Genomic DNA, 14,104 nt, shown 5'->3' with positions numbered 1-14,104 from the left:
ATTTTGAGTCCCTCTAGCTAAAACAAAGACTGCTTCTAGCACTTAAAACTTTGCAGTTAAACACCATTAAAATCAATTACCTAAAGCTAACTAAAAAAAACCGTAGACGTTTGGGTGGGGGGAAAATTAGCCCACAGCATTCTGAAAAAAAGAACTTTTGAATTTTCTAATTAAAAGAGCATGATAAAGTTTAGTTATAAACACAGAGCACCTCCCATCTACAGTGGTTAACATTACAATGTTTATAACCACTTTCTGCAAGTAACATTTCCACGGTATTTCCTATATTAAAGCAATCTAAGTCTAAACATAGAAAAACACTGGAGTAATTAGAAGGCAAACTTTTCATGTTAATGGCAGTCACATTTAAAAGAGAATGTAAGTGCAACAGATCATCAAAGCATCCTTATAGCATTCAGAGAAGGAATAGGCTCTTCAATCCAGTAAACACACCAGCTGGCTGTAAAGCACAGTAATTGTCAGAAAGATTACTATAAAAATGACATCATGGGATTCCATATTCATTTTCTCTCTCAATAACATTCTCAACCTGGAAATTTAAAAGTTAACATGAGTCTCTCTCTTCTATCATTACCATATAAAGATTCTGCAGTCAAAACTTACTCGACAAATTGATGATGTGCAAGACAGAATAAAATCCAGCTAATTTTTCTATACTGACACTTGATACCAATTTGCGTTTGTCAGCATGAGTCAGATAGTCATCCTATCTCTTCCCTATGTAAGATCTTGCCATTTTTATAGTAATTTTTCTGGCTACAATCAATATAAAAAACATTTTTCTCTTCATTAGCTGGAGACATTTCCGTTTCCCTGTGTAACCTACATAATAGTCTAAAAAGCTGAAGTCTACACGATAGCAAAAAGGAACACAGGGTACATGAGATTACAATTAAAATTTTTATTTCTCTATCTAGTTTCGCTTTTATTTGAAAATGCATAACGTGAGCAGCAAGTATTACAAATTATTTCAAGACTGCTCGATTTTTGTCAAGTTAGTTAACTTTACAGATTATACATTTGCTTTATATATTGCCTTTTGTTTTAATGGAACTGTTCATGGAAAAACTTAGCTAATCTAACATTCTCCATGACTCTAAATAGCATACATTATTTAAAAAATGTTTACACAAATGTCAGTTTAACACAGTGCTATTAAGGACATCACATCTTTTACAATGACAAACTAGCCTTTCGAGTCCTTCCAGGAAGAATAAGGCTTATTGCCCCTTTTATTCATCCCATTAAAAGAAAATGCAGAAAAAAAAAAGAACTTCTTGCAGTGATTCTATCACCAAAGTGAAACACAGAACTTGTCTATATATGGAAGTTACACCAATGCAGCTAAAATTGGGTTTAAAAAAACAAACCAAAAAACCTCCATACCTGCTCTGTGGACACAGGTCAATTGGTGATTCAGATCAGTGATATCAGTTCAGGTTTTGTTTGGACCTTTACCAAGGCAAGCTAAGCAGATGAGACAGATTTAAATAGAGTTAAGAGCAATTATACATCACATTGCACCAGTTTAACTAAATCAGTTATCATCACATCTCTAGTTAAACCAATGCAGGGTGTGTAGAGCAGGCAATAAAACCTTTAGCAGGGACGAATGAGAATGCTCAGATGCTCAGCCTTAGGGAATGATGGGTTAACTGAGCAAAGATGTGAAAGACAGCCCTTGAGGGGACACCCGACCCCAGACTGTTCCTTCCCAGGTGCACCTTGCCTCCCCTTATCCCTCCCTGCTAGCTCAAGACTTCCTTGGGGAAAGGATTTTAGGGTCTCCCCAACCCTGCCTCAAAGCCAGCCCTACTCCCAACCCCTACCCCAAGTCCCTGGGAGGGAGTTGCAATCAGAGCCCGGAGTGGAGAGGAACTCACAGACCGGGCACCTATGTCCCAGCCACAACGGCAGTATAGGCTCTCCCCCCACCACTACTCTGTACTGGATGGGATGCTGGGGGCTCATTTTAGCACTGCCAGCCTTCCATGCTGCTGCCAGCCTCAGGGTCTAGCGTCTCCACAGCTGGCTCCACATGCCCTGGGATGGCACCATGAACAGCTCCCTCTCTTTGCTGGCTCACAACTTCCTGTGGCACTGAGAGGAGCTTCCATGGGTTCCGCCAGGAGGGCCTGACAGGCAGAGTGGGACATGGGTGCCAGCCGTGCTCTCTCCAGAGCCCCTGCCTCCCTCACCTCACTACTCACCCCTCCTCCTTGCCGATTCTCGGGTTCCTCCTGGTCCCCAGCTCTGAGAGGAGCTGCCACAGATTCTGGCTGATTAAGAGCCCAGGTGCCAGCTGCGCTCCCAGCCACATGAGATGCGCACTAGCTACCAGACTGCTGGATGGCCATGGATGCAGCTTACAAGTGAAAGGTCACTCAAACATCTTCCAGGCCTCTTTAATTTCTCCAGCTCACTTCCTTGTAGCATTGTTTCATTTGAGTTTAAGAAACAGAGTGGTTAATTCTGTATTACTGGCTAATCCAGTTTAGTTCAAACCATAACAGTGCATGTGCCTTCTGTCTGGCAAGAAGGGAGTTTTTTTGGTTTTGGTTAATAATAGAAACTTACTGTTATGCAATGTAGTTCACTGTCCAGGGCAGGAAATCCCCTATCCAGACCACATACCAAAAAAAATCTGGTAAGTAACTGAATGAAATTTGCTAAGAATAGGCTAGGAGGGGCCTAACAGAACTAACACAGAATTGCAAGATGTATCCATCACTGAAAGAGAGAGGCACAACAGTTTCAAACTATGCCAGTTGTGCCCTCCACTTACTAACTTCTAGCGTGGTATCCAACATTGCCTCCCATTTCAGTCATAAGGAAAGGAGTGATACCCTGTAATTAGGGAATCCTGACAGCAAGAGGTTTAGTTTTGAATTACATCTCCTAACAGCAGTAACAGAGGAGTCTGGTGAAGGCTGGTCCTCCCGCTGAGTCTCACACAGAGGGCAAATCAAACCCCACATCCTAGAGACATGCTTAACACTACAGATCCTTAAAACTTAGCCTTGAGCACAACAAGGAGGTTTTGGTCATAGAATATCAGGGTTGGAAGGGACCTCAGGAGGTCATCTACTCCAACCCCCTGCTCAAAGCAGGGCCAATCCCCAACTAAATCATCCTAGCCAGGGCTTTGTCAGGCCTGACCTTAAAAACCTCTAAGGAAGGAGATTCCACCACCTCCCTAGGTAACCCATTCCAGTGCTTCACCACCCTCCTAGTGAAAAAGTTTTTCCTAATATCCAACCTAAACCTCCCCCACTGCAACTTGAGACCATTACTCCTTGTTCTGTCATCTGCTACCACTGAGAACAGTCTAGATCCATCTTCTTTGGAATCCCCATTTCAGGTAGTTGAAAGCAGCTCTCAAATCCCCCCTCATTCTTCTCTTCTGCAGCCTAATGGTCATACCATTGAACCCAAGAAAGCCTTTTTTATATATTAAATCAAGAACCCACTCAGCCCCAAATTACACATGATATCCACTAAGCCCAAGAGAAAAATGAATTCTGGATTCTATAAATTAATCTTACCTTGAGTTTCTGCACCAACAAATCTATGCCCCTGAAAACATCCCACACAACTGTGACAGCGTGGCAGGTTTTTTTCTACAGATATTAGAATTGGCAATTTGGCTCAGTAGAATACAAAGCATTTACCATCGCTACACTTCATATCAGTCAGGTCCATGTACTTTATCCACTGTCTGACCTTACTCGCTAAAAAAGAGACACGCTTGGGCCTCACAGCAGGTTCCATGAAAGTATCCAGAGTCCCCAGTCCCTTCCACAGGGATGGGAGGATGCAGCAAAATGAGATTGTCAGGTTTTTTCCAATAGCCTTGAGCTCAATTGTTATGTATTTCCCTATGAGTGAGGGATGGGCTGAATACCTGATCCATATAAATTCCCTTAACCTGAAGATATTAAACTGCCCACCTGCAAACTATTGCCTGTTTAGCAAGTCTCTGCCAGACCCAGCAGCATCCCTTAAGACTAAACCCCGAGGAAGCCCACCCACTTTATGAATCATTTGACAATGCCATAAGAGCATCCCCGTGTAAATATGCTAGCAATGGTACAAATACTATCACTTACCTCGTACACACCACTTTTCATCTGTCAATCTCAAAGTGCTTTACAAAGGAAATAAGCATCATCATCTTCATTTTACAAATACGCAAACACAGGAAAGTGACTTACTAGGGTCACCCAGTAGGCCAGTGGGAGAGCTGGGAAGAGAACCCAGGTGTCCTGAACCCCAGTCCAGTATTCTATCCACTAAGCCACACCAAATAACCAACAGTGTCTCAGTTTAGCGATCAACTCAGTCTTCGTAATGAAGGCAATAAAATCTCTTCCGTAAAAGGGTTAACTGGTTACCACTGGCATCAGAAAACAGTCAGTCAATCTGTGCACATAGCTTTTAGTGGCAGAAATACATTCTGCCTCTACAGCCCTAGAGTAAAAGGCTTTTCTTGAGTTCATGCAGTTGTAGACCTAGGAACCCTTTTGATAATCAAGTTATGGATATCCCCTATCACTAAATGGGACACTATGCTTCTACTTTGGCATACATTTCTTAGTTACAGGCCAGGGCCTGTGCCCTTAAAGGAAGTGGGTAGAGAAGGAAATTCTTCCTACTGTTCTCTCCTTGGCTTTTTCTAAAGTCTGACAAGGGCTTTTCTGAAAGATGGGTCCAAATTAGGCACAAAGGGAGGTAGAGGGATGCTTTACAGGAGGCTCCAAAAGCCTTCCTCCAATTTTTGACGCTCTTTTCAAGTGTGCTAACATGAGGCTGTATGAAAGCCTGCTTCTCTAAGCCATTACCCAAGCTTCAGCCATCATCTGCCAATGCACAATTTGCTGAGGGCTGGTTGCTGGCTCAGTAAAGAAAATCTGGAGATGGTGACTATGGGGATAGATTTAAGTCACCTATTTAGTACCATTTTATCTTAACTTAAAGGCCTCAGGTAATGGACCAAGTTATGGGTAAAGGCAGTCTGCTGTATAACAGTATCTTACCTACTTATCAAAATTAAACTACATTTATGTTCTCATTATCATCATCCAATGAATGGGCACTACCAAGAAAATCCCCCTTACCCCCCACATCACATTTGCCAAAACAGGTGAGTCACAGATAGTGCACTGTCCCACAGCCATTAGACTAGAGATAACTATTCCCCATCAACGCATATCCAGGGGCTTGCACCCTGAAGAGAAGCTAGAGTGGAAGAGGTAGGGGGGAAATGGAGATTTTCTGAAAGTTTTAAATTTTAAAGCCTTCATTTTTCTTTAAGTAAGCACCACACTGAATCTAACATGCTGCTTGCTGAAATCTCACTCCACAAATTAAGGCCAGGGTGAAGCACAACCAACTAATCAAATATTCAAGCCATGTCTTCTCAAATATAATTGAAAATACCAGCTTTATTTCTGCTTCCAGTGATCGTTCAAATAGGTTCCTGGCAGTCCCTTTCAGCTATTTTATCTTTCGTATCAGCTGGTGCTCATTAGTCTGTGTCTTTTGCTGCATCTAATTCCTCTTCAGCTTCCCCATTTGCCACCTCCGTCCTACTGCAAACAGCATTTTTAGTAGACACTTTTCTCATTTTAATGTTTGGCAGTTTCTTCAGATCGCCATCCCATTCTCTTAAAGAAAAAAGATATAATGAAAAATAATTTATGTTTAAAATTCAGAACCCAGAAAAATTAACTAATATTGGTTACTGAAAAGGGTTTTCAGTCAGGTCAGGTAGAAGTATAAGTCTGGAACCAGAAAGGATTTGCTGCATTAGCCTTCGCCTCACATCAGTCCCAGTGTGCTCTGTCCTCTGCAAACCTTTACTGGTTCATGTGTGCGCAAATGATACATCTTTCTTCCACTTGTTCCACACTCATGCTGAAATCTGTAGGGGCGGGGGGCACATGTCGCTGGGACAGTATATCAGCAGGGGAATCTAAAAAAGAACCCCACGCCAGCAACTATCCAACTGGGAGACAAGAAAGCAGCAGGGAGAAGGTGTATGCGATGAGCAGGAGTGGGGTGCTGGGTTAAGATAAGCAGATGGGGATGCTCAGGAGAAGTCAGTTCTTAAAGTGTTAACGAACCTAGTACTGACTGTATAGATTAAAGTTTGTTAAAATGCATGCTGCTGTATACCACACTAATTGCAGTGTTTACACATCTATACAGCATGGGACTCCAACATGGTAAGATCTCAGCCAAGAAAGGTCTGGTCTGTATTTTGATAGGTTATCACAAAGGGTTCTGCAGGAAGTGATACTGGCCATTTATAGCAGTGACTATCTTCTCTGACAGTTAGTACTTGCCCAGTGCCCCAGCATGGCATATGGGGGGACGGTGACGCTGTCTTTTTGATGAGCCATAAATCAAGAAACTTTTTAAAAGAACAGCAGAGTTAACATTTTTACAGGGGAACTGGATTAAGTCAAGCAAATCTGTCCTACTAATTTACACTATCAATTTAAATCCCCCCTGCAGTTTCAAATTTGATACAATGTTCTTCATTTCCTGCCCTGAACTTGTATACTTCTGCTGAGCACAACTAAAACCATTATGACTTTTCAACCCACATCTGGCTGCTTTCAGTGATGAATTAAGTGATTCATGTATCTATCTAGTTTGTAAAGTGCTTTAGAATTCTGTGGGATAAGAGACCCTGAAAAAATGTAAGTTAAATGTAAGTTAAATATTACTCATTCTACTCCTACTGTCAATTTCTATTCTGTACCCTTCTGACTATGAACCACTTGGTTTTAGATTTGACAGACTTAACTCCTTTTGTGCAAAGTAATAACTGCAGTTGGATCAACTTCCCCATTTGGGTGCTCAATGTGCAGAGCTAATATTCCACCTACTGGAAAACAGTAGTTCATTATGATCTATGAGAAATGTTAAAATGTTGTATGAGTGATTCCAAGGAGATACAATGCATGTGTAATTTAAATTCACATACTGAACCTATTACTTTCTAAAGGCTAGAGGCTGCATAAAGGAGGAAGGATTCATTTAATAATCACATCAGGCCCAGTGTCGAAATTATAGATGTTTGACTATACTAAAGGCACTTGGTGGATGATTTTTCTCAAGGGCAATAGCCATTTTTTTTCCATTTTTTTTACATGGACAAATCTACTGTCGTTCTAACAAGCTAATAAAACACAAACCTTCTGTCAGAATGTTCATGGTATGATAAGTCACTCTATGCATTCCTGAACTCATGGCAGTTGGAGGTTTAGTCCCTTTAAATTTAACTCCTACCACATAGATGAAATCCTCCAAAGCCTTCTTCCTAATGGACAGAGCAGATTGAGCTGTGGTAATTAATCCACTGCACTGCCCAATTCTTAAGATTTCTTATAGTTATTCCTAGATAAATGTAGCTCGACTGTATAGTTTGCCTTCAGTCTGACTGGATTATTGTTGCGGTTTTGCATTGCCATGGGGAAATGCTAGTTTATTATGCTGAATTTTAAACAAACATTTAAAATGCTGAGCACCTGTAACTTGCTCTGAGTAAAAAGGACTTGAAGGTGCTCAGCAGCTCTGAAAATCCATCCTTAAGGATTTCATTTTACAAATGGACACAGGAATTACCATATCAGATTGGACCACTGGTCCATCTAATCCATCATCCTGTACTCAGTATCAGGTCCGAGAAACTCCGATTATAGAATAGCCTGCTGTGGAGAAAGAGGGATTTATGTGTGGTATTTTTTTTTTTTATAAATATCATATACCCATCAGACTGTCTGTAATATTCTCCTGCCTCAATGCACAGAGTTAAATCTTTAGGATTGTTAAAGGAATCAAGCAGGAAAGGCAAAACAATGACACAGATAAGAATCCTCAAGGAAACAACAGGAAAATTGTTTACTGGCTCCATCTAGGCTACGAAGAGTTTACTCTCCCCCAGATTAGGCCTAGTTTGAAAGGGGATCCTAAAAATCTTTAAAATGCTAGCTTTGGTAGGAAGGAGAGGCTGCCCAGGGAGTGTCAGTGAGAGCTAAGAGAGACACCGAAAGAGAGCATGCTACGAGCAGGACAGTCTGCTTCTCCCCAGAAATAGGGGTTAACTAGACTGAATGGAACTTGCAAATACTTGCAAAGGACTACGGTGTAGGTATAGGAAAATAGGTATATAGGACTCTGTTGTTCTAACCCTTTGCTCAGCAAGCTCTGTACCTTAGGATGAAAGAATAAATAATGTTTTGTTTTGAAGATGTTGTTTCTGTCACTGCAAACTTATATTGTCACAAGCTCCAGAAGGGAAACTCTTACAGATGCCAAACCCCGCAGAGCCTGTCACATTAACACAGTTAGGAAACAGGCTAAGGGGCTGCAGCACAGAGATCCAGTCCCAGAACGGTTGAACTCTGTGCTTCCACCCAGAGTATGCTGTAGAAGCCAGGCCTGTCACCTAAGGGGTGCTCTGAAGAGGGACAAAACCAGTTTCACCTGTAACCATGACACCTGTCCATACAGAAAGTTTCTTCCCAGTCTCCATGACTTAGTGGCTGGCTCATGCTTTGAAATGTTATATCCCTCAAAAAATAAAAAATAATTTTTTTAAAAAAAAAGTTGTATCTCCTTTAATGTAATTGTCTGAGCCAGTTCTCATCCATATAAATATCTAATCCCTTTACAAGGTCTTCTAAGTTGTTGGCAGGAATTATATTTTATGGCAGAGCATTCCGGGGCTATGCAAATCTTTGAAATCACATTGAAATCTTAGAGGGAAAAATCAACAACTGCATCTGATGTCCACATGTACGACTACTGATTTTACTGTATCTAGTTTGTATGATGCACCCACATATCAGAAGATAAAACAGTGCCCTAACTCATATTGGTTACTTAAGGGATATCTAAACAATACAATACTGAAACTACTGCATGATAGGATACATGAGATGCAGATAACTACTATTTATCCTTTTTGGGGGGAAGGGAGAAGAGTGTATGTGGCAGGTAGAAGTGGTGCTCGGATATCTTCCCATTTACCATTAAACTTTGTGCCTTGAGCCTATATATTGGCCTGCCCTCCTGGTTAAAAACTGGATGTTGGTCTCTCTGCAGCCAGAAGAGTCTCCCAAAATAACATTCAAGGTATGTTTTCTTCTTCAGGAAAGGAAGAATGCTAACTCTATAGTGCATCCTACTGAGCCGTTGCTGATGCATGGAGAAAAGAATCAAGCTCAGCACCATAACTCTGATCCCCTGAATCTCTCAACAGAGCATGGTCGAAGTTATTTGCTATATGAATTGCTAAAATATAGGCAGAGAATTTCCCATCTTAAAAGTTTGTTTGAAAATATCCAAAAAAAGTAGTCACTGAAGTTATATGAACTCAATCCTAACAGTCTCAGCATTTTAAACCTTACAATATTTCAATAATTGATTGTTACTAGCTAGTAAGTTACAATTTTTAGGCTGCAGTAGCCAAGAAAAAAACTAGAACAGCAAAACATTGAGTACACTAATAATATGCCATCAGTTTCCCTTCAAACAAGAGAACGCTGTCCTCCACCAACTGCTTTTTGTAGAATGCTGGGGTGGTTTGCTTTTTTATCCAAAAACAAAAAAAATTGAGGAGATATGCCGTGCCATTTCTAGAGATGTCCAGTCGGGCACATACAGACCACAAATAATTAAATACAACAAAAAGAAACTCACCTGAAAATTTTAAGATGTTTGCCATTCACAATGTCAGGAATGTCTAAAGGGAACAAAATTAAATACAGTTAGATTACCAGCTATAAAATATCCATAGCAATTCTCATTTCAGAGCAAACATTAAACTAGAACTTCAAAGACATATCAGTTATATGGTAGGTGAAAGACTGAACCCACAAGGTGGATACAGATCATACTGAGAATAGCGAGGTCCAATGGTAATAATCTAGCAGGAAGTCTACCTTTTCTCCCACAACTGCCAGGAAGGGGGAGGGTGCTGGGATTTCTAAAAGGTGCTGTTCCTGAACCCATTTTACCAGGGTAGGGGGAGACTCTCCCAAGGTACTTTATCAACTTTTTAGCTGCCTCTAGTTGCTGAAAAGAAGCTACATTTTGTCTAAATGTTTGTGTTAAAACCGGCAAAAGATTTAAGCCCTTAAAAGGAAGCTGCAAATGCCAACAGTGAGATTAGCAACATAATTACGTTGTTTGTATTACAATTATACCCTAGAGTCCCCATTGTGCTATACATACACACACAAGTAAGAGACAAGCCCTACTCCCGAGAACTTACAGTTTAAACGGACAAACCAGTTAAACTATGGGAGAAGAGTCCCATTTCAAAACTGATTTAGGCACTTAGGCTCCTAAATTTCTGAATTTGGTCTGAAGATAGGACTTGGACACTTCTGAAATTTTACTTGAAGTGACTTTGAATCATAGAAGTGGAGAACTGGAAGGGACCTCAAGAGGTCATCTAGTCCAGCCCCTGCACTCATGGCAGGACTAAATATTACCTAGCCCATCCCCGATAGTGTTTGTCAACCCTGCTCTTAAAAATCCACAATGATGGAGATTCCACAATTTCCCTAGGCAATTTATTCCAGTGTTTAACCACCCTGATAGTTAGGAAGTTTTTCCAAATGTCCAAACTACACCACCCTTGCTGCAATTTAAACCCACTGCTTCTTAACCTCTGAGGATAGGACAAGGAGAACAATTTTTCTCCCTCCTCCTTACAACAACCTTTTATGTACTTGAAAACTATTATGTCCCCTCTCATTCTTGTCTTCTCCAGACTAAACAAACCCATTTTTTTTTTCAATCTTCCCTCATAGATCATGTTTTCTAGACTTCTAATAATTTTTGTTGCTTTTCTCTGGACTTCCTCTAATTTGTCCACATCTTTCCTAAAATGTGGCGCCCAGAACTAGACACAATACTACAGCAGAAGCCTAACCAGCACAGAGTAGAGCGGAAGAATTACTTCTTGTGTCTTATTTACAACATTCCTGCTAATACAGCCCAGAATGATGTTTGCTTTTCTTGCAACAGTGTTACACTCTTCACTCATATTTAGCTTGATTCACTATGACCCCCAGATCCCTTTCCGCAGTACTCCTTCCTAGAGGGTCATTTTCCATTTTGTACATGTACAACTGATTGTTCCTTCCTAATTGGAGTACTTTGCATTTGTCCTTACTGAATTCATCCTATTTACTTCAGACCATTTCTCCAGTTTGTCCAAATCATTCTGAATTTTAATCCTCCCCTCTTACCTAGGCATCATCCACAAACTTTAAGTGTACGCCCTATGCCATTATCTAAATCACTGATGAAGATATTGAACAGAACCGGACCTAGAACTGATCCCTGCAGGACCCCAGTTGATTATTCCCTTCCAGCTTGACTGTGAACAACTGATAACTACTGTGACAGGGTCAGCCAGATGGCTACAGGAGAGTGACAGAAGGCAGATATATTAGCCCCAGGTTAAGCAGGTCCCTTTCCCTCGGTAAGGTAACAGGGCAGTTCCAGAACAATCAGGAACTTGCTGGAACCAATTAAGGCAGACAGGCTAATTAGGACAACTGGAGCCAATTAAGAAGCTGCTAGAATCAATTAAGACAGGCAGGCTAATCAGGGCACCTGGTTTAAAAAGGACCTCACTTTAGTCAGTAGGGAGTGTGCAAGGAGCTGAGAGTGAGAGGGTGTGCTGCTGGAGCACTGAGGAGTACGAACACTATCTAGCATCAGGAGGAAGGTCCTGTGGTGAGGATACCAAAGGTGTTGGGAGGAGGCCATGGGGAAGTATCCCAGGGAGTTGTAGCTATCACACGGGGGTTACATGAAACATGTAGACAGCTGTGATCCACAGGTCCCTGGGCTAGAACCTGGAGTAGAGGGTGGGCCCAGGTTCCCCCCATCCCCCCAATGTTCTATTGGATACAGGAGGAGTAGACCTGAACTGTGGGTCCCATCAGAGAAGAAGGTCCCTGGCCTGTTCTCCAACCCATTAGGTGGACCAGCAGAGACTACGGGGTTTGTTCTCCTTCCTTTTCCCCATGCTGGCTAGTGATGAGGTTAGCTGAGTGAATGGCAGGTTTGAGCCACTAGCAAAAGTGACCAAACTGAGGGCTGCCGTGAATCTCTGAGGCGAGGAAATCCACCAATAAGGGCAAGACCCACCAAGGCAGAGGAGGAACTTTGTCACACTACTTTCTGGGAATGGTTTTCCAAACAGTTATGCAACCACCTTATAGTAACTCCATCTAAATTGCATTTCCCTAGTTTGTTTATGAGAAGATCATGCATGTCAGTATCAAAAGCTTTACTAAAGTCAAGATATACCAGGTCTACCACTTTCCACCTATCCACAAGGCTTGGTTCTCTGTCAAAGAAAGCTATTAGGTTAGTTTGACATGATTTATTCTTTAAATCCATGCTGACTGTTACTTATCTCCTTATTATCTTCTAGGTGTCTGCAAACTGATTGCTTCATTATCATTCTTGGTAATGAAGTTAAGCTGACTGGTCTGTAATTCCCCAGGGTGTTCTTATTCCCCTTTCTATAGACGGGCAAACACAGTGACCATTTTCAGTCCTCTGGAATCTCTCCGATCTTCCATGACTTTTTGAAGATAATCGCTAATGGCTCAGAGATCTCCTCAGTCAGCTACTTGAGTATTCTACGATGTATTTCATCAGACCCTGGTGAATTGAAGACATCTAACTTGTTTAAAGAAAAGGAGGACTTGTGGCACCTTAGAGAATAATAGTCTCTAAGATGCCACAAGTCCTCCTTTTCTTTTGGAGGATACAGACTAACACAGCTGCTACTCTGTAACTTGTTTAAGGAATTTTTAACTTTTTCTTTCCCTATTTTAGCCTCTGATCCTACCTCATTTTTACTGGCATTCACTGAGTTGGATGTCCAGTTGCTACCAACCTTTTTGGTGAAAACTGAAAGAAAAAGTCATTTAGCACTTTTTCTGTTATTGCCCTGCTCTCTTCCCCCACATTGAGTAACAGGCCTCCCTTGTCTTTGGTCTTCCTCTTGCTTCTTATTTATTTATAGTATAGTATCTTGTTACCCTTTATGTCTCTAGCTAGTTTAATCTCGTTTTGTGCCTTGCCTTTTCTAATTTTGTCCCTACATACTTGTGTTATTTGTTTATATTCATCCTTTGCAATTTGACCTAGTTTCCACTTTTTGTAGAACTTATTGAAGATTTCCTGGTTAAGCCAGGGTGGTCTCTTGCCGTACTTCCTATCTTTCCTACGTAGTGGGCTAGATACTTGTGCAAGGTCAAACAGATCAGTTCCTGAACTGGGAATCAAACCTGGCTTTCCAGTTCAAATCAATTTTAAACACAGTTCTAAGAATGTAAAGATCAATAAAACATTAAGAAAAAATGGACATGTATAAGATTGTATCTTCATGGAGGGGTATAATCATATCTTGCTGTTTGTCATTTGGATATCCGGGGGTTTAATCTCTCTGGCTATGGAACACACCATTTCCGCCACTCAAGCCATTCAACCGTCTTGGCCCCTATCAACATCTGAATTGCCTGGAAAACTTGAGGTAATGCCTGCTTGAGTGACAGGGCACCTCCACATCACTATCAATGTATCGGTTTACAGAGTAGTTGAAGTTTACACTGTTAATTATATATCATTATTATAAACAGAACTTTTGGTACTAAAACTGTCATTTTGCAATTATTGAAATTTCTATTTTTAAAAAATGCAGTTGTGTAATTTGTAATTTCAATGTTATGCTTACACAGTACATTGATATTTGTCCTCTTTCTACTTAAGTGATTTTACCTCTTGCTTAAATCATAATAAATAGCAATAGCTTTTAACAACAAAAGCCCTTCATAAATAGGAAATAAATGGGATGTAGTAATACACTCATTATCCAACTTTTACTGGTTTAACAGAATGCAGAATATAGAATACAAGATTCTTGTATATAGATGTATAGAAGAGATGCTTTTTCTAGTTTCCAGTTGAAATTACATGACCAAATTCTGAACTTTCTTGTATCCCTATGCATTCCTATTGGCATCAAGGTAGTTGC

At 40.8% G+C, this 14,104-nt stretch overlaps 1 protein-coding gene across 3 annotated transcripts in view; it reads right to left on the bottom strand.

Moving 5' to 3' along the window:
- The window catches only part of TMA16 (translation machinery associated 16 homolog), a 56,668-nt gene that overhangs the window by 5,455 nt on the left and 37,109 nt on the right, over window positions 1–14,104 (bottom strand). Inside the window, exons 6-8 of one of the 3 annotated variants that reach the window (XR_012158611.1) lie at window positions 9,736–9,778; window positions 5,461–5,687; window positions 908–1,488 (exon numbers count right to left, since the gene is read on the bottom strand). Coding sequence is in view for 1 of the 3 variants with exons in the window: in XM_073341535.1 (XP_073197636.1) it covers window positions 5,549–5,687; window positions 9,736–9,778 (182 nt within the window). In the remaining 2 variants the exon portion in view is untranslated. Of the gene's footprint in view, window positions 1–907; window positions 5,688–9,735; window positions 9,779–14,104 lie in introns of those variants that run through there. The other 2 variants (XR_012158610.1, XM_073341535.1) reach the window with 2 other exon arrangements.

This window comes from Lepidochelys kempii, chromosome 4 (assembly GCF_965140265.1).
Source record: "Lepidochelys kempii isolate rLepKem1 chromosome 4, rLepKem1.hap2, whole genome shotgun sequence".
Classification (NCBI taxonomy): domain Eukaryota; kingdom Metazoa; phylum Chordata; order Testudines; family Cheloniidae; genus Lepidochelys; species Lepidochelys kempii.
Note: the sequence above shows the minus strand (reverse complement) of the source record. Positions and strands in the feature narration are given on the sequence as shown.